This window comes from Kwoniella dejecticola, chromosome 10, assembly GCF_000512565.2.
Source record: "Kwoniella dejecticola CBS 10117 chromosome 10, complete sequence".
Classification (NCBI taxonomy): Eukaryota; Fungi; Basidiomycota; class Tremellomycetes; order Tremellales; family Cryptococcaceae; genus Kwoniella; species Kwoniella dejecticola.
In genome coordinates this window covers 1,047,603-1,071,057 of record NC_089310.1, presented here as the reverse complement: position 1 = coordinate 1,071,057, position 23,455 = coordinate 1,047,603, and the positions used below count along the sequence as shown (strand labels likewise).

The 23,455-nt window shown below is 49.8% G+C and overlaps 10 protein-coding genes and 1 non-coding gene across 11 annotated transcripts; 3 read left to right on the top strand and 8 right to left on the bottom strand.

The window, feature by feature from the left end:
• Window positions 1-914: 914 nt before the first annotated feature.
• Window positions 915-2,184, bottom strand: I303_107938 (uncharacterized protein; the record flags this gene model as incomplete). The annotated part of the gene is made up of 6 exons (XM_018411191.1): window positions 915-1,253; window positions 1,322-1,336; window positions 1,403-1,689; window positions 1,773-1,958; window positions 2,036-2,066; window positions 2,137-2,184. 6 exons carry the CDS (start codon window positions 2,182-2,184, stop codon window positions 915-917), a joined length of 906 nt encoding a protein of 301 aa, XP_018259859.1.
• A 688-nt stretch (window positions 2,185-2,872) lies between these two features.
• On the top strand, window positions 2,873-5,372 carry I303_107937 (uncharacterized protein; the record flags this gene model as incomplete). The annotated part of the gene is made up of 4 exons (XM_018411190.1): window positions 2,873-2,983; window positions 3,118-4,317; window positions 4,384-4,639; window positions 4,729-5,372. 4 exons carry the CDS (start codon window positions 2,873-2,875, stop codon window positions 5,370-5,372), a joined length of 2,211 nt encoding a protein of 736 aa, XP_018259858.1.
• A 393-nt stretch (window positions 5,373-5,765) lies between these two features.
• I303_107936 (uncharacterized protein) lies at window positions 5,766-6,793 on the bottom strand (the record flags this gene model as incomplete). The annotated part of the gene is made up of 3 exons (XM_065969714.1): window positions 5,766-5,938; window positions 6,078-6,314; window positions 6,436-6,793. 3 exons carry the CDS (start codon window positions 6,791-6,793, stop codon window positions 5,766-5,768), a joined length of 768 nt encoding a protein of 255 aa, XP_065825786.1.
• A 366-nt stretch (window positions 6,794-7,159) lies between these two features.
• Window positions 7,160-7,732, bottom strand: I303_107935 (uncharacterized protein; the record flags this gene model as incomplete). Its single annotated transcript, XM_065969713.1, has 1 exon — window positions 7,160-7,732. One exon carries the CDS (start codon window positions 7,730-7,732, stop codon window positions 7,160-7,162), a length of 573 nt encoding a protein of 190 aa, XP_065825785.1.
• Window positions 7,733-8,093: 361 nt separating this feature from the next.
• On the bottom strand, window positions 8,094-10,118 carry I303_107934 (uncharacterized protein; the record flags this gene model as incomplete). The annotated part of the gene is made up of 3 exons (XM_065969712.1): window positions 8,094-8,211; window positions 8,278-9,184; window positions 9,260-10,118. 3 exons carry the CDS (start codon window positions 10,116-10,118, stop codon window positions 8,094-8,096), a joined length of 1,884 nt encoding a protein of 627 aa, XP_065825784.1.
• Window positions 10,119-11,233: 1,115 nt separating this feature from the next.
• On the top strand, window positions 11,234-13,332 carry I303_107933 (uncharacterized protein; the record flags this gene model as incomplete). The annotated part of the gene is made up of 7 exons (XM_018411188.1): window positions 11,234-11,479; window positions 11,600-11,805; window positions 11,876-11,959; window positions 12,030-12,290; window positions 12,366-12,531; window positions 12,619-12,842; window positions 12,957-13,332. 7 exons carry the CDS (start codon window positions 11,234-11,236, stop codon window positions 13,330-13,332), a joined length of 1,563 nt encoding a protein of 520 aa, XP_018259856.1.
• Window positions 13,333-13,595: 263 nt separating this feature from the next.
• Window positions 13,596-13,710, bottom strand: I303_107932. Its single transcript, XR_001936517.2, has one exon. It is a non-coding gene; the product is annotated as a 5S ribosomal RNA (ribosomal RNA).
• Window positions 13,711-14,075: 365 nt separating this feature from the next.
• I303_107931 (uncharacterized protein) lies at window positions 14,076-15,252 on the bottom strand (the record flags this gene model as incomplete). The annotated part of the gene is made up of 7 exons (XM_018411187.1): window positions 14,076-14,134; window positions 14,287-14,447; window positions 14,558-14,669; window positions 14,738-14,814; window positions 14,872-14,944; window positions 15,015-15,054; window positions 15,127-15,252. 7 exons carry the CDS (start codon window positions 15,250-15,252, stop codon window positions 14,076-14,078), a joined length of 648 nt encoding a protein of 215 aa, XP_018259855.1.
• Window positions 15,253-15,673: 421 nt separating this feature from the next.
• Window positions 15,674-16,958, top strand: I303_107930 (uncharacterized protein; the record flags this gene model as incomplete). The annotated part of the gene is made up of 7 exons (XM_018411186.2): window positions 15,674-15,715; window positions 15,777-15,810; window positions 15,880-16,080; window positions 16,160-16,502; window positions 16,644-16,674; window positions 16,760-16,848; window positions 16,913-16,958. The coding sequence occupies 7 exons, from the start codon at window positions 15,674-15,676 to the stop codon at window positions 16,956-16,958; spliced, it is 786 nt and encodes a 261-aa protein (XP_018259854.2).
• Window positions 16,959-17,050: 92 nt separating this feature from the next.
• On the bottom strand, window positions 17,051-20,464 carry I303_107929 (uncharacterized protein; the record flags this gene model as incomplete). Its single annotated transcript, XM_065969711.1, has 9 exons — window positions 17,051-17,581; window positions 17,640-17,880; window positions 17,932-18,171; window positions 18,221-18,395; window positions 18,481-18,725; window positions 18,792-18,895; window positions 18,938-20,050; window positions 20,093-20,322; window positions 20,434-20,464. 9 exons carry the CDS (start codon window positions 20,462-20,464, stop codon window positions 17,051-17,053), a joined length of 2,910 nt encoding a protein of 969 aa, XP_065825783.1.
• A 530-nt stretch (window positions 20,465-20,994) lies between these two features.
• On the bottom strand, window positions 20,995-23,291 carry I303_107928 (uncharacterized protein; the record flags this gene model as incomplete). The annotated part of the gene is made up of 8 exons (XM_018411184.1): window positions 20,995-21,176; window positions 21,236-21,302; window positions 21,382-21,520; window positions 21,578-22,526; window positions 22,584-22,651; window positions 22,720-22,815; window positions 22,875-22,950; window positions 23,117-23,291. 8 exons carry the CDS (start codon window positions 23,289-23,291, stop codon window positions 20,995-20,997), a joined length of 1,752 nt encoding a protein of 583 aa, XP_018259852.1.
• Window positions 23,292-23,455: the final 164 nt, after the last annotated feature.

The window sequence follows — 23,455 nt, the reverse complement described above, 5'->3', positions numbered from 1 at the left end:
GATCCGGTGAGTCTATCCTGTGCTCGAATATCGCATCAAGTATGTTGTATGTTGTATGTTGTATGTTGGTGTGACGTGGTGAGCAGCCGTATGGGAATCTTCGAGCCGTGTCGATTGGATTGTACGTTGTAGATCTGTGATGATGGGATGCTTGACACTTGACACCTGACGCCAAACGCTCGTGTCGAGTTCCCTTTTTCAAAGCGTGAAGCTGGAGTGACGGAGTGACGGAGGGACAAAGGACTCTCCTTTATCCACCTATACCAATTGAGATGATTGATGGACCGGACCACACAGCTTCCGGTGCACTTGATCACCGGGAGTAACTAAGTCTTACTCGACTTGATGATAGTGCTGGTCAAGTGATATGCAGCTGAGATGCAGTCAAACACGATGGATTGATAGTCTGAACTTGGCTGTTACTGTTACTCTTACGTGGTGTTATCGGAGTAGACCCGAAATGCAGGCGCAGGAAAAACGAGGGTGCGTGCATAAACTAAGTTGTACGAGTAGCTTGCGTCATGTGGCAATCATGCTTCCTATTGTGGCGCACCATGATCCATCCTAACAAATCAGGGATGATTAGATGAGTCGATGTGTTGCCCCGAGCAGATCGCATCAAAGGTAACTTCAAAAAATCAGAGGATGCAATGCAGGGCGTCCTCTGAGCGACGTTGGTATGACCACAGCATGCATGATCAATCATCCAATCTCCATTTTCCGTTATGCTTTGTCCATGACCTTGTACATTCCATTAATCCATGACCATATCCATTATCCAGCATCCAGTACCTAGTGTATAGTACCGATTATCTAGTATTTATTACCGATGAATGCATATCCATTACCCAAGATCCGCAATTCGCGCGAAATCCGATCCTCCGTGCACTACCATTCCTGTTTGATTCACTATATCACGACCCATTGTGACTTGGTATATGCTGTAACAGAACCCTCCATACACTCCATCCTATCCGTCCGAAACCTTCTCCTCCTTGTCCTTTCCCGCCGGCACGCCGCCTCGCCTCTTTCGTAACTTTCTCATCGAAAACTCCAGTCGCATGCCGAGCATCGATGATGTGCGACACGATCTCAGGCGTGAATTCCGGATGGCCCTGCACCGTCAATATTTGCGCTAGGGGATTAGTCGGGGAAGAGTAGGGATGATATTTGACGAATGAGTGAACGGGGTATTGCGGGGTCGAAAGTAGCAGATGACATGATGGAGGTATGGATGGGACGTGGTCTCGATGCTGAAGTATCACGTGTCGCCTGTCAACGCCTATCGTATAGCATACTTAGTAAATTGTTGATTGCTCACCATTTGTTCCAGATACTGAGATGCGCAGAAGGCAGACAAATCAGCTTGAGAGATGCCTCGTGTAGTATTGGGAGCACATACCACCTTATCATCCCCGCCTTGACCATTCACTTCCTCTCCCACAGCTTGATCCCCGGTCCACGTCCACCACTTCTTACCCTCTTCCGTCAATTCGCACCCGTACACACCTATCTCCCATCCATTCTTACCGTTCACGCATTCCCCGCCCAATGCTAAAGAGAGTATCTGGTGTCCGAAACATATCCCGATGAATTTCAGGTGAAGGTATTGTGGTGACGAGGTGAGGCGGCGTATGAAGGAGATCAGCGGTGGTATGAATGGGTTGGATGAGTCATGAGCGGTATGTTCTGCAGCAAGAAAGATTAGTAAAACGATTTAGCACTTTCTCATCAACTTGCACTACACCTTGCAGATAGTGAAATGTGCCCACTAGATCCAGTCAGTACTATAGCGTCATAGCCGTCTTTCGAGTTGGCCAGCAACCTGTCTTCAGGCGGATATTCGCGTTTGTCCACTACATCATAGCCGTCGATGACGAGTTCCGTATTCTTAGATACGACCGTATCGGGATAAGTAGATAAAGACTGGAGTAACCATTGTTTGTAGATATCGTAATCTGTTCCGAGGCGTTCAGTCAGTCAATCTCGCATTTGCTGGATGTATTGAATGGGAAGACTGCATTTGATGACCCACATGTACCGTCCTCCTCGATCACGGCCGGCACCTGGCAACACGCAAATGTGAGCTGAGACGCAATGCATCCTTATTCTGAGGGTGCTGAGGTCTTGGCTTACCGGAGTATCGTTGATAAGCAAAGCCACTCGAATAGTCCGTTTGGTCATTCCGTCAATCCAAATACTACAGATCGAGATGAGATAAGGCGTCAAGGAGAGGAGACTTTCAAGGGTACAACAAGAAGAAAAATACGCGTCTTGACTATATACAATTGAATCCGACCACAGCGGGAGACGGGGCTATGGCACAAATAGACAAGTAGTGCTATCAATGCAGATAAGTCGAGTCGAAATCAGGTGAAATTGTCAACAATTATAGAGATGGATAGCAGTCAGGTCCGCACACAGATCTCCAATCTCAATTAATTGAATTAGCATCATCGGTCATGGCCGAATTCCCATCAACCATCAAAATGCGCATCATAGCTCAGCCGACTCTTGCTGATTTTCATGTATCGAGGTGCTATGGAGATCCACTCTATCTGTCGATCCGCATATCTGACAGTCCATTGTGTGGTGAGCAGACTGGCAGTGGCCGATAATACTATCCTTTGTGCGGAGATAAGCAAATCAGGGGAGAGCAATGCTGCAGAAACTTAGTACCAAGTTACAAAGGCCAACTGAGACCTTTTTCGATACCCCCATTTTGGCCGACTGGTCGCAAGTTGCCACCCAATTAACCTCGAATCCATTCATCCCATCCTCAATTGAAAGCGAAACCTGTTAATGCTGCTTTCGTGTATCTCATAATCCCCTCTACCTTGTCTATCTCGAGTACCAAAATAACAGAAGCAGGATGTCGGGAGAGCCCAGCAACACTCTCATTCCTCGTACTGGTCCCGCCCCGAAACTCATTACAGGTCCAAAAGCAGGCCAACGATCTTTATACCATCAACACGTTCTTGACGTAAGTCCTCTCTCTCTCTCTTTCACATCATCCTTTCTTCTGTCTCATATGGCGTGATTCATTTCATCTTTGACCATCTGAATTGTCTTATCTCTGGGTGGGGCGCTTGACAATCATTAATATGGTGGATATAGGAAGACACATACACCGATGCTTTATCACATATCATCACTCGTGATTTCTTCCCCAACCTCCCTCATTTACACGCTACCAACGACTACCTTACCGCCTTGACCGAAAGTGATCCGGAATTGCTCTCATCATCCATCCGGAAGCTCGCCCACTTAGCACAAGAGAAAGAAAATGGTCGAGCGACGCCCGTGGGCGGGCGGAGGAGTCTGGACGATATAGATGCTGAGCGAGTCAGACGGAACACCGAATATGCAATGGCCGGTACACCCTACATCTCTTTACCAGGTGGAGGAGGTAGACCAACACGCACACCTATAGGGGCTCGAGGATGGGAGACGCCGATCAGCACGAGATCAAGTCGCAAGCGTTATGAAGATTACGACGAGTTAGATGGTACTGCCGCACAGTCAGAAGCAGGATCATCACAATCGCGACCAATCAAGAAGCCTCGCCAGAAGATGATACGCGATGATTTGTCGTTAGATGCTTTTCAACGGAATTACACGTCGGAAGACAATGCGTCGTTCGTCCAGATTGTAGATGAGGAGAATAGGAAGCGGAGGGAAGAACGATGGGGATGGGCGTTTGAGGCGGAGAAGAAAGCCAACCAGAGAAGAATTGAGGGTGAAGAGAAAAGGAAGATGATTCTTGATGCTGCGCTCAGCGGGAATTGGCGGGTCGATGGGGAAGGTAGGAGGTTGATTGGTGGGCTGGCCGAAGGAGGGAGGGACAGGAATGAGGGTGAGGCTTGGAAGGATATCAAGTTGATCCAAGGGTCTAAGCAGCCCGATGATCGCGATCACAACACCAAAGCAGAGATTGAGGGAAGCGAAGGGCAAGCCGAAGAACCAGGAACCGGGGCGCTTGTACCCCACGCTTCGGGATCGGCCTCCTCGGCGCTCATCAAAGCCGGAGACAACTCGTCTAACGTGGTTCAATCGAAATTAGCTGAAATTCCACTGCCGCCGAAACATCCTCTGACGGAGGCATTAACCTCGGCTGGACTACCTGGAACAGCTCTCATATCGACCGAAGATGGCCAGATCGTACCTCATCGAGAAGGAGCTTCCGGGGCCGATGACGGCAGAGGCAGAGGGGATGACGAAAAAGCCTTGAGGCAAAGAATAGAGCGCGATGTCTTAGGAGAAGAGAATAACAGTATATCCCTGGCAGGCAGTGGTGCAGATCAGTGGGGCTACAAGGTGAGCTAGAGATGACCACCATGTTGGGTGATGTAATGCTGAAACTTGACATTTGGTTGATTTCAGGCTCGAAATAATCTGATGTTTCCAGCCGACTCCGACTCTGACCCTTATCCGAAACTTCGACCTAAAGCAGATGCGCAGACTCAAACACAGGCGCAATCGCAAGCAATCGCCAATCCGCCTGCTATATCACACGCTAACACCCGATTACCGGACGAAGAAGAGGTCCGGCCCAGTCGAGGCGAAGGTAGCGCAGGTAGTCGTAGGGGAAGTAGTCCTGCTCGCAGTTGGGTAGATGCAGCTGTCAAAGGTACACCTTGTGAGTGCGGCCTGCCTAGTCTAGGTCTCGTCAACCTTTCTCCCCGAATTCCGGATTACCTGATACCATGTGCTGATTCCAAAGAGCAGATCATCGAGAACCGTCCATGCCAGTCATCAACAGTTATCCGTTACTACCGAACGATCCCTCCCCCTCACCGCAGGATCTCCCATCCCTCTTGACATGGGGCACGTTACTCTCCACGCCGAGAGCATTAGATGGAGAAGACGGTTCAAATGATCCGTTAACCTCTTCCTCGTATTCCTCGTCAAAGTCATTCAGATTACCAGAGACCAAAAGGCGCGATGAGATAGGCAGGAAATTAGCTGATAAAGCCAGCAAATCAATCTCCGAGCGAGCCAGATCATTCACACCTCAAAGTAATTATTTACACCGATCCTCCACCAATAACTTGTCGTCGACATTACGTGCTGCTGCAGATAAGAGTCAACGATCAGTGCGAGGCTCCAAAACTCCTGGATTCGGTCAGATGTTACCCCCTCCGCCAGGTTCGACGCCCAGACGGCAAGCTGAGAGTCTTACTCCGGCCGGAAGGAAGTTGTTAGAGAGAAGTGTAGGTCGATCACCTATGACTTCGAGCGGAGGTGTCAGGCCCATGTCGACGGGCGGCAAGAATAGGGGACCGGTGATGGAGACTCGATCGGGTTGGGGGGGTGGCAATGGAAGTCAAGCAGAAAAGAGGATGACGTGGACACCGAGCCCTAGGAAATGAGCAAGATCGAGACACTGTAAATGAGATCAAGATGAAAAGCAAAAAGTGAAAATCCAAATGAAATAATGACAATTTACGACTTTCACGCCGCAATCAACTGCATCAAGATGAATAACCTCACATTGTAATTACATGCATACACATCAAAATATGATAAGATTGCTAAGATCTGATGGAAAACGATACTGAATACTCTTGCCAGCCAGAAAGGGAAAACAAGAAGAGAAATCACAGAGAAGATGGGAAGCGCAAGATACAAGTACAGATACTCTGGACCGAATATCACTGACGAACATATAAAACGAGAACCTCTGTCCCTTCTTGAATCGTTGATTGAATCATCTGTAGCTTCAATTCACATGAAAAATCCCGTTACCGATCAACTTCGATCTTTCACACTCTTCCCTCCCTCAACCTTCGATGGCCAATCCCCATCCTACCGTCTATACCATTAGCGATCGAGCCGTCCGGACCGTATCTTGTAAAAGCCGAAGAAGCCCCTCCTCCCGCTGTTCGGGGGTATGGGGTATCCAGATCCGCTTGGACATATCCGGCTGCCGAAGAAGCTGCGTTATAGCCGACGATGATTGCGATTGTTGAATCACTCACATCAGCGATGTCTACCAAACACAAATAGCCACACAGCAAAGAAGGAAGGAACTCTAAACGGAGGCAAGAATAGGCTGATCAGACTATCATACTCACATCCATCATACCTCGCTCGGGGTCCATTACCTGAATCACCCCAAGCCATGGAACCATTGACAGAACCGGATCCAGATCCAGCTTGGGGTGGCGAAGGGTAATAAGACTGATTATGCCCTGCATTACTAGCTGCCCTGTGCGAAGGGGAGATTTGACTAGCTTGACCTGCACCTGGGGAATTGTATTGATTGGCATCGACTCCAGCTGGTAAAAATCCAACAGGTGGTCCGGCGAGTTCTATCACCGCCCCAACATGTCAGTGATATCATCTTTGACAGAGGAAGAGATGGGCTCTCAGAAGACCGAGGTCAATTCGAAGGCCGCATTTGATGCGCCAAGCCTGTGGAGTGAAGCTCACCTCGACCTTCAAGATATCCGTAATGTCCCAGTCGACCCTGCTTCATCTGCGACGAGTCGAATGGCTTCATTCCTTGCTCAACGAGGCTACCGGTGCCGCTTGGCGCCGACATGCCCATTGAAGCAGATTGTTGGGCACCATATCCCATCATCGCATACGGGTTCTGACCATGTTGCATCATGCTTCCATTGCCGCCACCCTGCCCCCATTGGTATGGATTGTTGTACATCATACTGTTCGCCCTGCCGACCAGAGGTGGACGTCCAAGCGGAGAAGTAGGCAAAGGGGATGGCAGCGGAGTTGTCGATGATCGCGCCAGAGGCGGGAGAGCGTGAGGTTTCGGTGATTTGGGTGACATCGAGGGGGCGCGATGCGAGATCGATGGCGATCGATGAGATTGGGAGAAAGAGTGGGACCGGAATGGAGAAAGTGGCGATTTGAGGTGATCATTTCCGCGACGAGAGGGAGAATCGGAATTGCGAGTATGGCGAGTGGGAGATTTCGCGTTGTTGGTGTTGTCCGATGATATTCGTCGGTAGTGTTGTGTAGGTCGTTGAGGGAAGATCGATGACATGGGTTGGGGGAAATATGATGAATCAGCAAGCCTTTCGGTGCGGTGCGCAAGTGGTAGGTGGTGAGTGAGGGCCGGGGGAAGTGTTTACGAGGGGAAAGCGGATGATGATATAGGTGAAGATAGAGTCAAGAGAGCGCAAACACTCCTTTGTCAAGTGGAAGGGATGAGCTGATCGAACAGTAATAACGAGTCATAATCAAAACGAAGAAAGGTAAAGGCAGGGGCGAGACGGAGAACAACGATTGCCCCACGGGCGGAACTCAGCCGGAAACAGGATGGGTCGGTGATCATCCAATCTGTATTTGAGAGGCAAGTCGAAGGAAGCAAGAGAACCAACCCGTTCTGGAAACCTGTCATACCACCCATCCCCATGCCTAATCCACCCATTCCGCCCATATTTGGCATACCCATTCCCTTCATACCGGGCATTCCAACCATTCCGCCCATTCCGCCCATACCGCCCATACCCATACCCATACCCATGTTCATGTTCATGGCACGCTTCGAAGGAAAGGCTTGTTGACCTCCACCGCCCATCATCATACTAGCACCACTACCGCCACCGCCGCCGCAACCACCTCCAAGTCCAAACCCGATTCCCCCATACTGTGAAGCGGGACCTTGAGGCATAGGTTGTTCGTACGCCGACATCGCGTTCCCGTAGTAATTACCAGAGATAGCTTGTAATGCAGATGGGTGCAACGGGGGAGTGGTTCCAAACATGGTAATCGGTGACTCTTGTATCCTCTATCTCAGGCAGGAGTAACAGGGGAAACAGCGATTGAAGCAATAGTCCGGGGATCATCAAGAAAGAATGAAGATAAGGGGATCAGGGGCGATCGACAGATTGATATCGCTATATGAATGGCATACTCATGCAAGTCGTCCAACACCGCGCTCGAGGAAGTTTTCCCATGACTCAACGAAAGAGGCAAGAGCATATCGCAAAAAGGGGATAAGGACAAGATGAAAGGCATACCCTTTCAACAAAGGAAAAAGGCAAAAAACTTTGACAAAGGGGTAATGGAAATAGCACAAAGGACCCCTGAGAAGGTTGAAGGATAAGTATAAGTCGGTCTCTGACTTACATCTCAGCATATTGATCTTCCGGAGTGACAGGTGCGGAAGCTCCTTCTTCAGAGGAACCTTCTTGAGCCGCAGCGACATTGGCGTTCGGATCCGCAGATTGCACTTTCTTGCCGCTGCAGGATGCGGATCAGCCGTTTACGTTACGATCCCAATCGAGACCTTTGAGTACACAGACTCACTCGGTGTTTGTGGAATGCATCAAAGCCATCTGTTGCTGTGAATCACCCATCATGCCCATACCCCACCAATATGAAGGATCCCAATATGCTTGATCCGGGTAATATCCCTCCAACCCTTGCATTTGGCTCATGTCATAGCCCATGCTATACGGGTAAGGATAACCCCAATACTGAGCCTGAGGGTGCTGCGACTGATCTTGGCCATCTTGAATGAGCATCTGCGTCTGAGGCTGTTGCGATTCTGCTGCTGGCGGTTGAGCTTCGACTTTCTCCACTTGTTTCCGTGCTTGAGGGGAATGTTGCACTGTCTGCTGCGTTTGTGCTTGTGCTTGTGCTTGCGGTTGCGCCTGCATCTGCTTCGGCGTCTGTTGTCGTGTGACTTTGGTGATTTTGGGGGTATCTTCAATCATCTGCATCTGCATAGCCTGGTGTTGAATCGCTTGCAATTGCTGGTGTTGCTGTTGTTGTAAAGCCAGTTGATCGGCCATATTGATTCTATGTCGATTCTCTTCGTACGCATCGGAGTGTGCTATCCCTTCCACATTCCCAGGTCTAGCCACTTCTCTAGTCTTTGGCACCCAGTCTCTGGTACCGTGGTTCTCACCATCGTCTCCTATTCCGCCTTCACGTTCCGCTTTTCTAGCTTTCCAATCTTCGTACTCCTTCCTCGCTTTCTCTGCTAGCTTGTGATCGTATTTGACTGTAGGCGTAGAATGGGCGGTTGGTAAATCTGCGGAAGCGCTTGCAGGAGAGAAGAGCGGTAAAGGGACAGAAGGATCAGGTTGATTCCGAATCATCGAGTCGGAAGCTCGGGTTGGATGAAGTCTGGGTCGAACACCGATGTGAATCGAAGTAACACCTGTGGGCGCGGCTCGAATAGGTACTCGAGGTGTAGCGGGGGGATAAGCTGTACATGTTGTACGTGACGATGCATAAGCTACGCCCGCAAAACAGGTCATAGGAATCGTTCAAATGTGCTCACCGACATCTCGACCTAGATCCCTCCTGACCCGATCTTCCGCCTCCCTAGCGGGATCTCTTTCGGTCTCCCACAGGCCTGATCGTTCCCACTCGATATCCTTCAGCCTCTGCTCTTCTCGTTCCTTCGCTGTGGGTCCTTGCCTTGTAGAGGCCGGCTGAGTGGGTCGTATGTTGAGCTTTCGAGTATCTGCGATCAGCTCAGACTCCCATTCTTCCGCAAGGGTGATCTCTGTCTTTGCTGGGGAAGGCGGAATAACGTTGAGATTCTGTCTCGGAACGGGCACCCTTTGAGTGCTGCTAGCGGGTCTCGACTGTACTGAAGGTTGAGATTGAGGTGATTGGTCCCGTTGTGTTTGGGCTGGTCGAATGCTTTCCCTCTGAGCCGCAGCCGAAGTAGAAGATGCGTTTCGCGCAGAAGAGGTCTGAACGGGCTGTGCAGGTATGGCGGCTTGTCTGACTGCCGTACTCCCAGTGGAGGCGGTACTCGCCCTTGAAGCAGGCCTTGATCCAGTAGAAGAACCAGAACTACTGAGATCACCTTGTGACGATCTTGTCGGGATGGTGCGCAAGCCCTCGGAACTACCTTGCTGGATCACTCTTCGAGCTGCATTGGTAGTCGCTTCCTGGACGAGTGAGTTACGGGAGGGCGCTTGTCGTAGTTGCTGTTGAGACGGTCTGGGGCGCACTTGTTGGACGGGAGAGCCAGGTGCAGAAGATGCTGGAGTAGAAGCTAAAGTCGATCGAAGTCTCGGTCGTAAAGGGGAGTCTGTCAGTCCTAGCATCGAAGAAGATAAGCTTGACATCGTTGATGGATAAGTGTCTGAGCTGGTAGTTGATATGAAACTATCTCTGAATGTCATGTTGGCGAAGTATTGAGTGTCGCTTCGTCGTCCACCATGTATGTGAACCACAAAGGTATCGAGTAAAGTGATCCTATTCTTAGTCTACAATCAGTGTTGGAATGGGTCATTGTTGACATCTGCTAATGGTAAGCGTGATATTGGATTACGAGTAGAATGTCAGTCAACCCGATCTTAGAGGGTCAGTGAGCCCACGCCATGTGGGCCAGACTGTTTGTGTGCACCAAGCGCTTTACCCTTTGACCCAAAGGACTCCTGTATCAAAGTTTGCAGCTACTCGACAATGCCTCCATATATTCAGCGTTTGACTGACTGACCAATGCGTCGTGTAATACAGTAGTGAAGTCAGAGATCTGTAGATGCGGTGAGCAAATGAGTCAACGTTCAGGAAATAGTCACTGCAAACACCTGGAATGCATAGTAGGTCCGTGCCGGACTATAAATCCGCTTCGAACGATGATGCCGTCGGTATCTTCGGTAACTCTGGTTGATCGGGTTTCGGACGACGCAATTAACCGTGTTCAACCGCTTGGCTGACCCTGAATTAGTGATAAATTGAGTCCCATTTTTCTCATCGGTCCGGTCCTCCATTGCATCTTCCTGAGAGGCTCCAGGCATTTCTCCAGCGACAGCGAGGAGCAGGGTGAACACACAAATGGCTCATACTCCAGGCCCCTCAGCTGCTGCTTCTTTTTCGCTTTCAGCGAGGTGACGGGGGATCATTCCTGATGGGGCAATCCACGATTTAGGGACACGAGGGTCTTCCCCTCCTCAACCACCCCGTATACCCCTCTTGAGCCCAACTGTGGGACCATTTGATTGACCCAGACCCCTGAGAAGGCGTTCACGCACTTAAAGCTCTGGTCGAGGTGCTATGGCGTACGTGATGGTCACTCTTACTCGACGGCCCGGGCGGATCGAAAGTCTAAATTTTCCTGCTTCCAGAAGACTGAGAATTTGAGCTAGATTACGAATACGCTATCAATTTGAAGACATATATACATTTATAAAAAGGAAAGATAAGACAAGAGTCACCTCTTCCATCTCGCCATATCTTTTCAGCTCCAAACGAATCCTGAGATTTGGTGTATAATTAGATTGACTGTCTCTACACGATGAGCAACGAGCAATTCAGACAAGAAGCCGATAAAGGCGAGACTATCCAACTTGAAGAAGCAGGAGCTATCGAAGAACCTATCAAGCCTGGCGTCCACCTATCTGCTGAACATGCGAACATCTATCATCAAGCGGTCGAGAGATACCCTGATGATTCGCATATTAACCCGGACGACGAGAAGAGGCTTAAGCGGAAGCTCGATAGGCGGATCATCCCCTTGTTAGGTATTTGTTACTTCTTCTACGTGAGTGCGGTTCGGATCTATCCGAACGTCATTGTTATACTATAATAGAGAGGAGAGGTACTTGTTATACTATATAGAGAGGAGTTCTGAAAGCTGAGCTGACATGGACGTGACTTTCAGTATGTGGACAAGACTACTCTCTCGTACGCTGCGATCTTCGGAATCAAGAAAGATCTGAATCTCGGTAAAGAGGATTACTCGTGGTTGTCCTCCATCTTCTATTTCGGTTGGCTCGCTTGGGCAATCCCGTCCAATTTGATCATGCAACGATCCCCTCCCGCATACTACCTCGGTGCCAACATCTTCTTCTGGGGTGTTTTCCTGATGTGAGCAATACTTTTCGTGTAGTGCACTCTGTAGTCGCCCAAGCTGACACCTTACCGCATCACTTTGTAGGGTCCAAGCAGCCGCCAAAAACTTCGCCGCCATCGCCGCTCTCAGAGTCATCTCCGGCGCAGCCGAAGCGATCGCTGATCCTGCGTGAATCTACACTTCCCCTGAGTATGATGAGTGAAAGCTGACTTGGTGTCCCGACCCAACCGCGACATAGATTCATGTTGATTACTTCGATGTACTACACTCGAGCCGAACAGCCCTCCCGGATTTCCTGCTGGTACGCCTTCAACGGGATCGGGGTCGCCGGAGGTGGTTTGATCGGATACGGTATCGGAAATATCAAGGGCGCTCTCGCTTCGTGGAGATACGAGTTCCTCATTGTCGGTGCAGCTTGTTCGGCTTGGGCAATTTGTCTCTTGCTTTACTTGCCTAATTCGCCCGCCACTTTCAGAGGTTTCACTCATGATGAGAAGTTGTGAGTAGCCCCCTTCCCCGGTGTCAGCCAATTGCCAAACGACTGATCAGAGTGAGCATCTCCATGAATACACAGGCTCATGATCGCAAGAATGAGGAAGAACCAGACAGGTATCGAGAACAGGAAAGTCAAATGGAGTCAAGTCAGAGAAGCCTTCACGGACTACAAGACGTACATGTTCTGTTTCCTTGGTCTGATCGGTAACATCCCCAATGGCGGTATCAGTAATTTCTCCACTTTGGTAAGTCTCCGCGTTGTTATACTGCTTCGCAATAAACTGGGAAGGAAAGGCCGAAACGGATGCTGATCTGTTGTATGGTACCACCAGGTCATTCAAGGATTAGGATTCGACACTCTCCATACTGCTCTTCTGGGTATCCCTCAAGGAGTCTTCGTTGTCATCTGGATCGGAGCAGGTGCATTGATCAACGAGCGATTACCTAAAAACAGTCGAACCCTAGTATGCGCTTTGTTCATGTTACCTACCATCTCCGGTGCTCTGGGATTCCTCTTGGCGCCTAAGGACGCTTATGTTGGTCGATTGATCTGCTTGTGAGTTGTCTCTCTTCTCTGAAGTCACGAAGTCGCTTTACATTCGCCTGAGCTGCGAAATCGTTTGCCGATGTACGAGAGCATTGCTGACTGACCGTCACTTCGCTTCGATAGCTACCTAACCGGTTCATATCAATGTTCCTTCGTCCTCTCGCTCTCGCTAATCACCTCCAACTCGGGCGGTCAATCCAAGAAAATGATCGTGAGCGCTATGATCTGGTTCGGGGCTTGTATCGGAAACATCGTCGGACCATTCTTCTTCAAATCCGAACAAGCGCCCAAATACTCCCTCGGTATCGGCGCTATCTTAGTCTGCAACATCCTGGAGTTCTTGCTCTTCTTCGCATTCAGGTTCGCGTTCATGTATGAGAACAGGAAGAAGAGGCTTGCGTTGGAAAACTCGGGCGAGGGTGAAAGGCACGATGCGAATGCGACTGCCTTTGCGGATCTGACGGATAAGGAGAACCCTCATTTCGAGTATGTCTACTAAACAAGGAGTGGACGGGGTACAGTGACTTATCGACAAGGGGGAGGATCCAAGACCTTTGGGATATACAGAACTGAGTATAGCTATAGATATAGATATAAAGGATTTAAAGCATAAAGAATGATAGATGTCACATTTGGAGCAAATTGTTTCTTTGCATTGCCATGAAGCAAGAATAACCAATCGACCCTCAACATCAAACCCATCAAGGGGGGAGGGGAGAATTGCTCACTTCTAGCAGTAACAAGCCAAAAAGAACGACGGCGAACTACAGTACTCGGATTTCCCAAGTCGTTCCCGACCTTGGTACTGACCGAGCGACACTCAGCTTAACTGCGCAGAGCTGACGGGATGCGGTGCTATCTGAGTTCTATGGCCGTAGCTGGTAACATCCTCGTAAGGACACACAGTAGCCTGCCAACGTAAAGGAAGAGCACAAGGATCCAGATCCTTCTCTTTGTCACACCCATGCGCGGTGCATTTCGCATGATAGGTTCAGGTGTCTTGTCGTGATCGTCATATATGTACAAGGTGCGTTCGAGAAGTATCGGATATCCATCTATGTATACTGCCTGTGAGCAACTGAATATTCCTGTAACAGATCTCCCCACTCCCCGATCTCGATGGCGCACGAGTGTGCTTCATTCGCTCGTAATTTACAATTCGCAGGAATCTTGATATGTAGATAGAGATGAGCGCCGCGAGAAAAAGTGCATATCCAGACTAATTGTACAACTTGAGACATTTTAACATTGACAGCCTGAAGCTTGAGGTACTTCCTGCGGGGTGGCCGAAACATCGATCTCTGATCGGGAAAGTGAAGATCAGTGTGAGTATGAGCATCGCAAATGTTGCACAGATCATCCGCAGTTCATGTTGATGTACTCGGAAAGGTCTCAAGAATCCTTGTTCGATGTGCAAAGACCGAGCAAGGCACGAAAGGCATACCACACTCACTTGTGTTAGCCGTTTCCTTCGCCTCAGCACTTCCACCGGGTAAAGCCATAGCTATCTTCTTGAAGAGCGCCTTGACGTTATATCCCGCTTTCGCCGAGGTTTCAATCGACATCACTCCTAATTCCTTCGCCCTTGAGTCTAGTTCTTCCGGTGTCACTTGGCTATGAACGCGGACATCAAACACAGATCATTAGCCCTTCCCCTCTTTGATACTCGATGAAACCACCCATCGTAGAATTTACTGAACTTGGTTTTGGGACCGTACACTCACCGCTTATCGTTCAAATCCGTCTTGTTCCCCACCAACACAATGATGACATCTTGCCCTCGTTCATTCCTCACGTCGTCTACCCATTTCGTCGTGTTCAAGAAGGACGTTCGATCTGTGCGGCGAGTTCACCAAGTCAGTGGCTGTTCTACAGTCAAAATGACCAGGCTGGCTCAAACCCACTTGTGATGTCGTACACTATGACTGCCACTGACGAATCTCGTATATACGACGGAATAAGTGATCGGAATCGCTCTTGCCTAATAATTACAGGACGTATGAGCTGATGGACAAACCTCATGGATGCAATAGCTCACCCTGCCGTATCCCATAATTGCAATCTAACTGTCCTGTCCTCCAAATACATTGTCTTCGACAAGAAATCGATACCTACAACAAAGCAAGTTTCAGATCAGCAAGTTCCAATCTAATCGCCAAGAAGTATCAGCATCGCACTGACCTATTGTCGCTTGATACGTATTATCGAACGTATCGTACATCTAGCAATATCGTACATATTTGACATATCACTTTCAGCATCTGCGATGCAAGATTGTGGGATGGATACTCACGAATCTAGTGATCAAACTTGTTTTCCCGACTGATTGTTCGCCCAGGAAAACCAACTTGAACTTCTTCAGAGGCGTACTTGCCGAGGAGAAGTCCCCTGCGGTGGAGGGTGTCTGAGGGTTGGACATCGCAATGGGCGTCAAGGCTGAGCAGGCTTCAGAGAAGTTATTCTAGTATTCTTGACGGAGAGGAGGAGATGACTTGAGATCGCAGTATGCTGAGATGCGATATTGTAGAGCCGGCCTGTTTCTTGTGAGCGACGATAGATGTGACGACGATGCGGATGCGATTGAAGTGTGGTAATTATGTTATGTTATGCTATCGTGGACAGACTAACGTGACAATCCACCGTGAGCCCTGACTCACCGCTTGGCCTGACAAGTATGTGGGAAGAATAAATAATTTTACGTTGGCACCAAGACCACGGGCTCGGGTCTCTGACGCGCGCTGAGCCATATCATGACGAGGTATGCTAACAGTTCAGTTATATGCTATCTACGCTAGGCCTTCTCTTCAATCGCTCGCATCAGGAAATCAACAACGCTAACAATGTCACAAGGAGGCTACGCCGTCGTAGACGTGGACGACGAGGTGAGTCACGTTCCAAGTCAAAGTCGTTCAGCAGCGTAATAGGCTGATTCGACAGAGATAGATCAACGACCGAGGCAATGGCTTGGAGTTCAAGAGTGAGCCTAGAGCAGGACAAAATATACCTATCAAGCTCCACGGGATACTGATATATCGCGGTGATATAGCTTTCTTACCTACTGATGGTCATACACCTCGAGCGACCTCTCCTTCACCTCCAGAAGTCCCTCACAGCTTCTTCAACCTGGCATACTACCAAACATACTTCGATGTCGATACCGACATAGTCCTGAAACGAGTCGGGATGGCTACGATCCCTCGTGCGGGCTTTATTGCTGAGAACTGCGATGGTCAAATAGATTTATACGGTCAGCTTGCTTCTTGCCCACGAATCTATGAGACCAAGCAGACCAAGCTGATTACATTGCTCCTCATATCTGATAATAGGCCCATTCTGGACGTTGACAACGCTGATATTGGTATTATACATAACATCCACCTCGATCTCCTCGATAACGCAATACCTATCTTCCTCGCATGCCAACTCGAATCTACCTTTGCTCTCTACAGCAGTCTCAGTCGTCTACTTCTACGGACTGGGTTTACCAGCGTTGTTATGGGGCGCGACGAAATGGTTAGGTGTAGGTGAATGGGGTGTAGCTGAAGCACTGGGGCTGTACGGCTACGCAATGGGTGTATATATCCCCGTCAGTCTGCTGTGCTTGATTCCCGTCGGTATTTTGAGATGGGTATTGGTATTTGGTGGAGCAGCGAGTTCGGGTTATTTCCTGTGAGTCAACAAAATAACCTTTCCCCATCATCCAGATCACAACCCGGTCAAAATCGCAAGGTCAGACAGACACAGGAAAGCGACAAGCACCGTTCCCAGATTTGGACACTAATCTTCGTTGTTGGTGATTGAAAAACGCAGAGTCCAGAATATATATCCGGTTCTCGCATCGGTAAGCTATCACGATTTTGTCATTATTACCTTGACTATCTCTGGGCCGGACAGAGGCTTACTCGTTACCTTCTTTCCCCCTTCAGGCCGACAACAAGATGACCAGACTACTCATCATCGCCGTGATAGCCCTACACGGCGGAATGGCACTAGCTATCAAGGTTCTCTTCTTCTCGTGAGTCCCACATCTGCATGTAGGCTCCGGACATCGTTCACGGCTTACGACACCACCGCCTTAGTAATTCTTCGATCGGCCCCGACCCAATATCAGATCCAATGTTATAGAAAATGCATGATGCATGATGCGCGTGAGATACGTGAGGTGTATATATACAGTACAATCAAATGGCGGTCGGAGCAATCGGAGCAAAAACCCTCTAAAACGGGACATGCTGCATTTCGCCAGCAGCCAAAATATCATCATCGAAATTAGCATCGTCATCGTCAAAAGAATCATCTCCAGGTCCGCGATCTTGCCCGTTCTGAGCTTCTATATCATTCCGGCTTCTATTCCGATCATCAAAGAACGAATCTCCCATCGAGTTCAGTTGTTCTTCCTCATCGTCGAATGAACCCGGCATACTAATTTGCGATTTCCGATCATCGTCATCCGCTTCCGCTTCGGCTTCCATCTCGCTGAGTTCGTCGGGCGTCATCGAAGGAGCGAAGAGCGGACTTGAAGGTCGAGAAGATGGTTCGCTAGTGGGTAACAACGGTTGTTTGGAGCTTCTTCGACCAATGCCTGTGATTTTGCCTAACACACTAAGACGACCAGAAGTGTCGCTTCGAGCTGATAAGGCGGGCGACGGGGGTGATAAGTCAGGTAAGGGGATATCCGGAATGGCGTCTCTCCAATAATTGAAGTCGGTGAATTCAGGTTTATTCTTCGTGCTGACCGGTGGGAATACCTCATTGACCAAATCGTTCTGTTCCTGTCAGCGGTTGTATGAATGTGATAAGACTTACCAATTGAATGTAACTGCCTTTATGCCCAGCAGCCGAGAGCAGCTCGGTCTTGACCACACCCGTTGAATCGATGGTGTATATCTTTGCAGCTGGGATGCCGACACTCCTGTAACTCATAGCGTCCGTTATTCGATTTCCAAAGCCGGCGAAGAACGCCTCTTTAGCTTGTTCGCCAAATAAGCGTTGGATATCTCTCAGGCAGGCCATCTTGAACAATTCTGGTTTCCGCATGATCACCTCGCTACGTACTCCTATCAGCTTGATACAGAACGAGGATTACACCGCTACTCACCGATGAAGACTCGCCATCAGCCGGTCCGGACTCATGATGACTGGCCCTTCCGGCAACCGATATTCACCTTGTGTGATCGTCTTCAAATACTGTCTTGTAGCGTCCGCTTGACCGATCGCTCGAGATGTCAGATATAGCATCTTATAACCATTATTGCCGATATCGGTATACAGCTTGGCTATCCCAAGATGAGTCCAGTCTCGGCCGATCGCAGCGAATACATGACCAAGCGCATCGGATCTGACCAATCATCAGCACAGCTGCCACGGTTTGATTCACTGTCACGCACTTCGTAATCGTTCCGTCAATATCTGAAATCACCACTTGATCCGTCTCCTCCCACAGAAATATACGAGAAGTACACGTTGCCAGACCCGAATAAGAGGATGTCACGGAGAATTGGATTGTGTTGGGACCGGATTTCAGTTGTAGCGATTTCTGCGTTTTGTCAGCTGCTACAGAGACTGTTATAACTCACCAATTGATCGGACGAAAGACGCAAGGTTTTGGCATATTGCTTTCCCTCCGACGTATCGACGGAATCGCTACGCGTCGGCTCTACCGAAGCTTGCGCCGCAGGCGGATCATCTATAGGAGTAGTATTTGACCGTGTCGGCGGGGCTATGCTATTTGTCGCTGTGCTCTGGCCCCTTCTCCACCATCGTGACCAGCCATACCCGGAGGACGGCCGATTTGCTGGTCGATCAGGGACACCCATGTCAGACAGAGAGGGCAAAGACGGACTAGAAGGAGGCAGTAGTGTACGTCGATACATGGAAAGGGCGTATAACAATCTATAGTCTGTCGACCAGGTGCGATATCTGATTTGTCAGCAAAAAGCCTCAAGCAAGTCCACTCACATCGAATTATACTTGACTACCAAGCGTGGATCATCTACTACCGCTGGATCTTCGATGAACTTCTGGAACGTTATCCTGTTCTTCTGGAAGTCGGCCTCGTCAGTCTGAAGGAAGGTCAGCATAGACCTGTAGACTGTCTTACTCACCTCTGAGAAAGCTTCATTCCACGATAATTCGAATCGATGCGATCGTTCCTGCACGTCGAGCACGAACATGTACGGGTTTTCCTCCACGTTCTTCAACCTTCCTATGGGGCCGGAAGGGGCGTCTTCACCCATCGTTCCCGACCGTGTGCGACTCATATCGGCAGCTTGTCTCCTGCTCCAATCCCACTGGGTATCCATCGCTGCTCGCGTCGGCGATCTAGACATGTCCACATGGTCTTGTGGAGGTTCTGAATGTCCACGATCGAAGCGCCGCGAGATCGACTGCGGAGAGATATGCATATTGGCTAGAGCGGCAGGCAGATCCGGTTCGGATGCCAGTTCTGGTGCCGGCGAGGAAATGGGAGTGTCCTCGGGATCGTTTACCGGGACTTCAGAATCCGTCGCGCGCGAAGGGAGGAGAGGTGGTCTGGCGGTATCTGGAGGGTGTGAAGCTGCAAGTAGATCCTGGATGAATGCTTCTGTTTGTGGATCGCTATCTTCCGGAGGCGGTGAAGCTGGATTTTCCCCTTTACTACTATGATACCCTGCCATGTCCAGAACTACATCTTTGCCGTAGAGCACAGCTGGACCTTCCCCTTGTCCAGGCTTGATCTTCGGTAGTTTGTCCTCCGCAGCTGATGCATTTTCGCTAGCGATCAAAGCCTCATGATTTGCTAATGTGTGGTCTCTTTCCGGAAGATGCACTGATTGTCCGTCTTCAGTAACCAATGGGTTTGGCGCTTTGTCCGTGGTGGAAATTACAGGCTTGTCCGTCTTCTTAGCCTTCGCTTCATCGTTCGGCGGTGGGTCTGCAGGGTCATCTTTGGGAGGTGAGCCGGACCTGCTGGCTGAGCGGGATGATAGCATTGGTATGGATGGCAAGAGGGTTGACGCGGTCTCCACTATGGAAGACCGCTTGCTTGACACTGCATCTGCTTCGGGCGTCGATGTCGAGCCAGCATTAAGGTCTAAGAATTCCACCTCTGCTAATCGCGATTCGTGTGGGACTTGTTTCTCGGTCTCCCCAAACGGTTCTTGCGTAAGTGAATGGTGATGATTGGTATCGGGCAGCTCAGTCTCTTGCGTTGTCGTGTGGGAGGATGGAATGTCGGTCTGGCATTTGTCAGTACTTGTACAGTGAACAGCCGAACTCACGTGTGTGGGCATGACTACCGGACTAGTCAGCAGATCCGCAGGCACCTGTTCATCCGTTTCTACAACGAAGAAAGCTTCTCCCGTTTCTCCGACTTTCATCACGAATGGAGCTACATGGGGTGCAGGGAGGTTGTTGGGCATCCGTATGGTCACGGTCTTTTCTGCCGCACGGAGGACTTGGAGTTTACCGAATCGAACATGGAAGGGCGAAGAGGATAGGGTGACTGTGCCTGCGGCGTCGACATGACGAACGACTATCACATCGATCGCACCGGACAGAGTAGCCGGGTTGATACCAGAGTCTGGATAATTAGCGGAGGCTCAGTCGGTAGAAGACTCACAGTAGTTGTATGCCTTGGACAGGTACTGCATGGCTACTGAGGTCTAGTTAGATCAATGCCCCAAAAGGCCAAGAAATGCCCGGTGGCCACCCCCAGGAAAGGCGAACACGACGCCCTAGCTGATCGACACGTATCGGGCCAAGGGGTTGTCACAAGGTGGAAGAAGGCGTGGTCGGTTTGCTTGGAGCGTAAATTCAGCTCTGCAGGTATAAGCTGAACACGTTGAGTTGAGGTAACGGATAAGTGTTAATTCATGGGGAAGTTGATATTTCTGTTCACCGTGGCGACGTCAGTGGTTCGATGCGATTAACCTTACCCGGGACGATAAAAACATAAAGCACGTGGCCCTGAATCAACGGTGCTAGCTTCCGTTGTCCCAGCTGAAAAAGTCGCCAATCGATCATCAGAAATGTAGACATCATTGTGCATGCATGAATTTCCCAGCGATGACCCGTACTGATCCATGCCTGTGAGATTATAGTTGCATGAATAAAGGAAGTTGCCATATCCATTCGACATGACGATATATCCCTGGCGGTGCGGCGGAAAATACAAGTTGATTTAGAATAATACACTCATAAACTTCTGGTATTTTGATTCCACCTTGAACCTCTCCCGATCGAGCGCCTCAAGTTCGTCAAGCTCCCTTCTGCCAGTTGTGAAGTCGATCTCAGCCAGTGGAACGACCTTGGTGCGTTTGACGATCTTCCAGCCTCCCCAGCAGATAGCGAAGAGCAGGAGAGCTATCGTGACACATGGATCAGCACAGAACAGGCTTAATGACGAGTAGAATTATACTCACAGACATATGCGACAAAGAAGTTTGATACATCCCAATTGCCCTTGAGGAAAACAGGGAATCCGTTGAACTGGGAAAGCGAAGGTCATAACACGTCAATATACAGCACGATCGTAGCAAAACCTGAAGACGTAAAGGCGATGACTCACTAGCATGACAAGGGTGAGGAAGATGAATCCGTACCAAGACAAATAAGGTTGTAATGGAGCTCGGTAAGGGAAATCGTCTCGGGTCAGACCTTGCTTCTTCAAGCCGTAGTAGAATCGAAGGTAAGACAATAGAATACCCCTGGAAACGGTCGTCAGCATGAAAACACAAGAGAAGCTTTGCGAAAGTCAAGCCCACCACCAGGTAATAACACCAGTCACGGCCGAGATGTTGTACAGCCAGTTGAAGGCGGTGACAGCGCTATCTCCACCGGTGTTCAAGTAGGCCAAAACCCCGAATAAACCAGTGACGACCACACTCCAGATGGGCAATCCCCGTTTGGTGCACTTCCTGAAGATTCTAGGTAATTGTCTTTCCAGCGCCAAGGCGTAGAAAGTTCTGCTTGCGGCGTACAGGTCAGAATTACCGGCCGACCAAGCAGCGACCAGGATAACAGCATTGACGACCGAGGGTAGACCTTTAATACCGGCATTCTTGATGGCAATAACAAATGGCGAGGCAGCAGCGTTTCCGGATCCGTTGAGCAAGTTGGGCTCGGTGTAAGGGACCAAGACCGAGATGACGAAGATACCGGCGATATAGAAGAAAACCAATCGGAAAAACACTCGCTTGATAGCCTTGGGCACGGTCTTTCTGGGGTTCTCGGCTTCTCCGAGGGTAGTAGCGATGATTTCGGTACCGAGGAAAGAGAAAGCAGCTTGGATGAAAACGTTCCAGAATGCTAAGAATTGTCCCCACGCGCCACCGATCACTCCGTCCCCCCCATCGATGGAGATCTGGGCGAAAGGTCCCGGGTTGCGCCAGTATCTGAATCCGATAGCATCGTGATTGGGTCCACCTCCACACATCAAGACGATACCGAGTAAGATCAATCCGACGATGGTGACGACTTTGATGGCGGAGAACCAGAACTCGGTTTCACCATACACTCTAGCTCCAAACAAGTTGACGACCCAGATTAAAACCAGGCAGACGGTGATATAGACGGCAGCGTTGGTGGTTGCGTCCCAGTATGAGATGACGATGGCAGCAGCAACGATTTCGACGGGGATTGTGATAGCGTAGGAATACCAATAGTTGATACCGGTAGCAAAACCGAGCGCGGGATCCACGAAACGAGCAGCGTCTGCGATCATCTTGGTCAGCTCAAGCGTTTGATCCTGAGCAATTCCGATAAACTCACAATGAGTGAAGGCACCGGCTACGGGGAACAGAGCCGCCATTTCACCCAATGCGACCATCATAGAGTATCTGCGGTGATGTCCGGTCAGCCAAAATTCCTCTATTTTCTGACTCCACGATCGCCTGCCTTCACTCACACGATAGAGGACATGAAAATGTATCCCAGCCACAGTCCGACAGGCCCTCCAGTGCTCAACGCCGATCCAGACCCCACGAATAAACCAGTTCCTATGCTGATGATTTCAATTTTGAGGTCAGCGAATAAGTGTACACCGTGTGTCTGCAGACCTACGCTCCACCGAGAGCAATCATAGCCATATGTCTTTGTTTGAGCGTTCGATGCATGTTCCCATCTTCCATGTTGGCCGCTGAACATTCCGTCACCGTCAGCGTATGTCCTGCTTCCCTCCCCATGCGTGTGAGGAGGAACGACACGGCTGAGAGAAAGGCGGGGGGCGGGGAGATGCGAGTGAAGAAGAGCCAAGAGAGGGGACAAGGCAGGGCACGGCAGGGCAGGGCGGAGATCCCACTCACCAGGCCCATCAACTTTCTGATTCTCTCCACTATACCCAGCTTTTTCCCCCCGATCACCATTGATGTCCGTCACGAACGCCTCGGGGTGAGACTCCGTCTTCTTGGGTATCGTATTCAGCTCATAGCTGGGCGCAGGATCCGTGAGATCCGAAGGACCCAATTCTTTGCCCGACATCTTGGCCAGACTAGACGAGAACCGATTTGTCGGGTATTAAATAACCAGGATTGTCTGAATTATCGCAAGGGGGAAACAGAGTATAGTATATATCGGACGAGCTGGATTCGATGTAGAAGCGCTGTTATTATAAGTTTTCCTTCTCAGATAACAATCTACTTCAA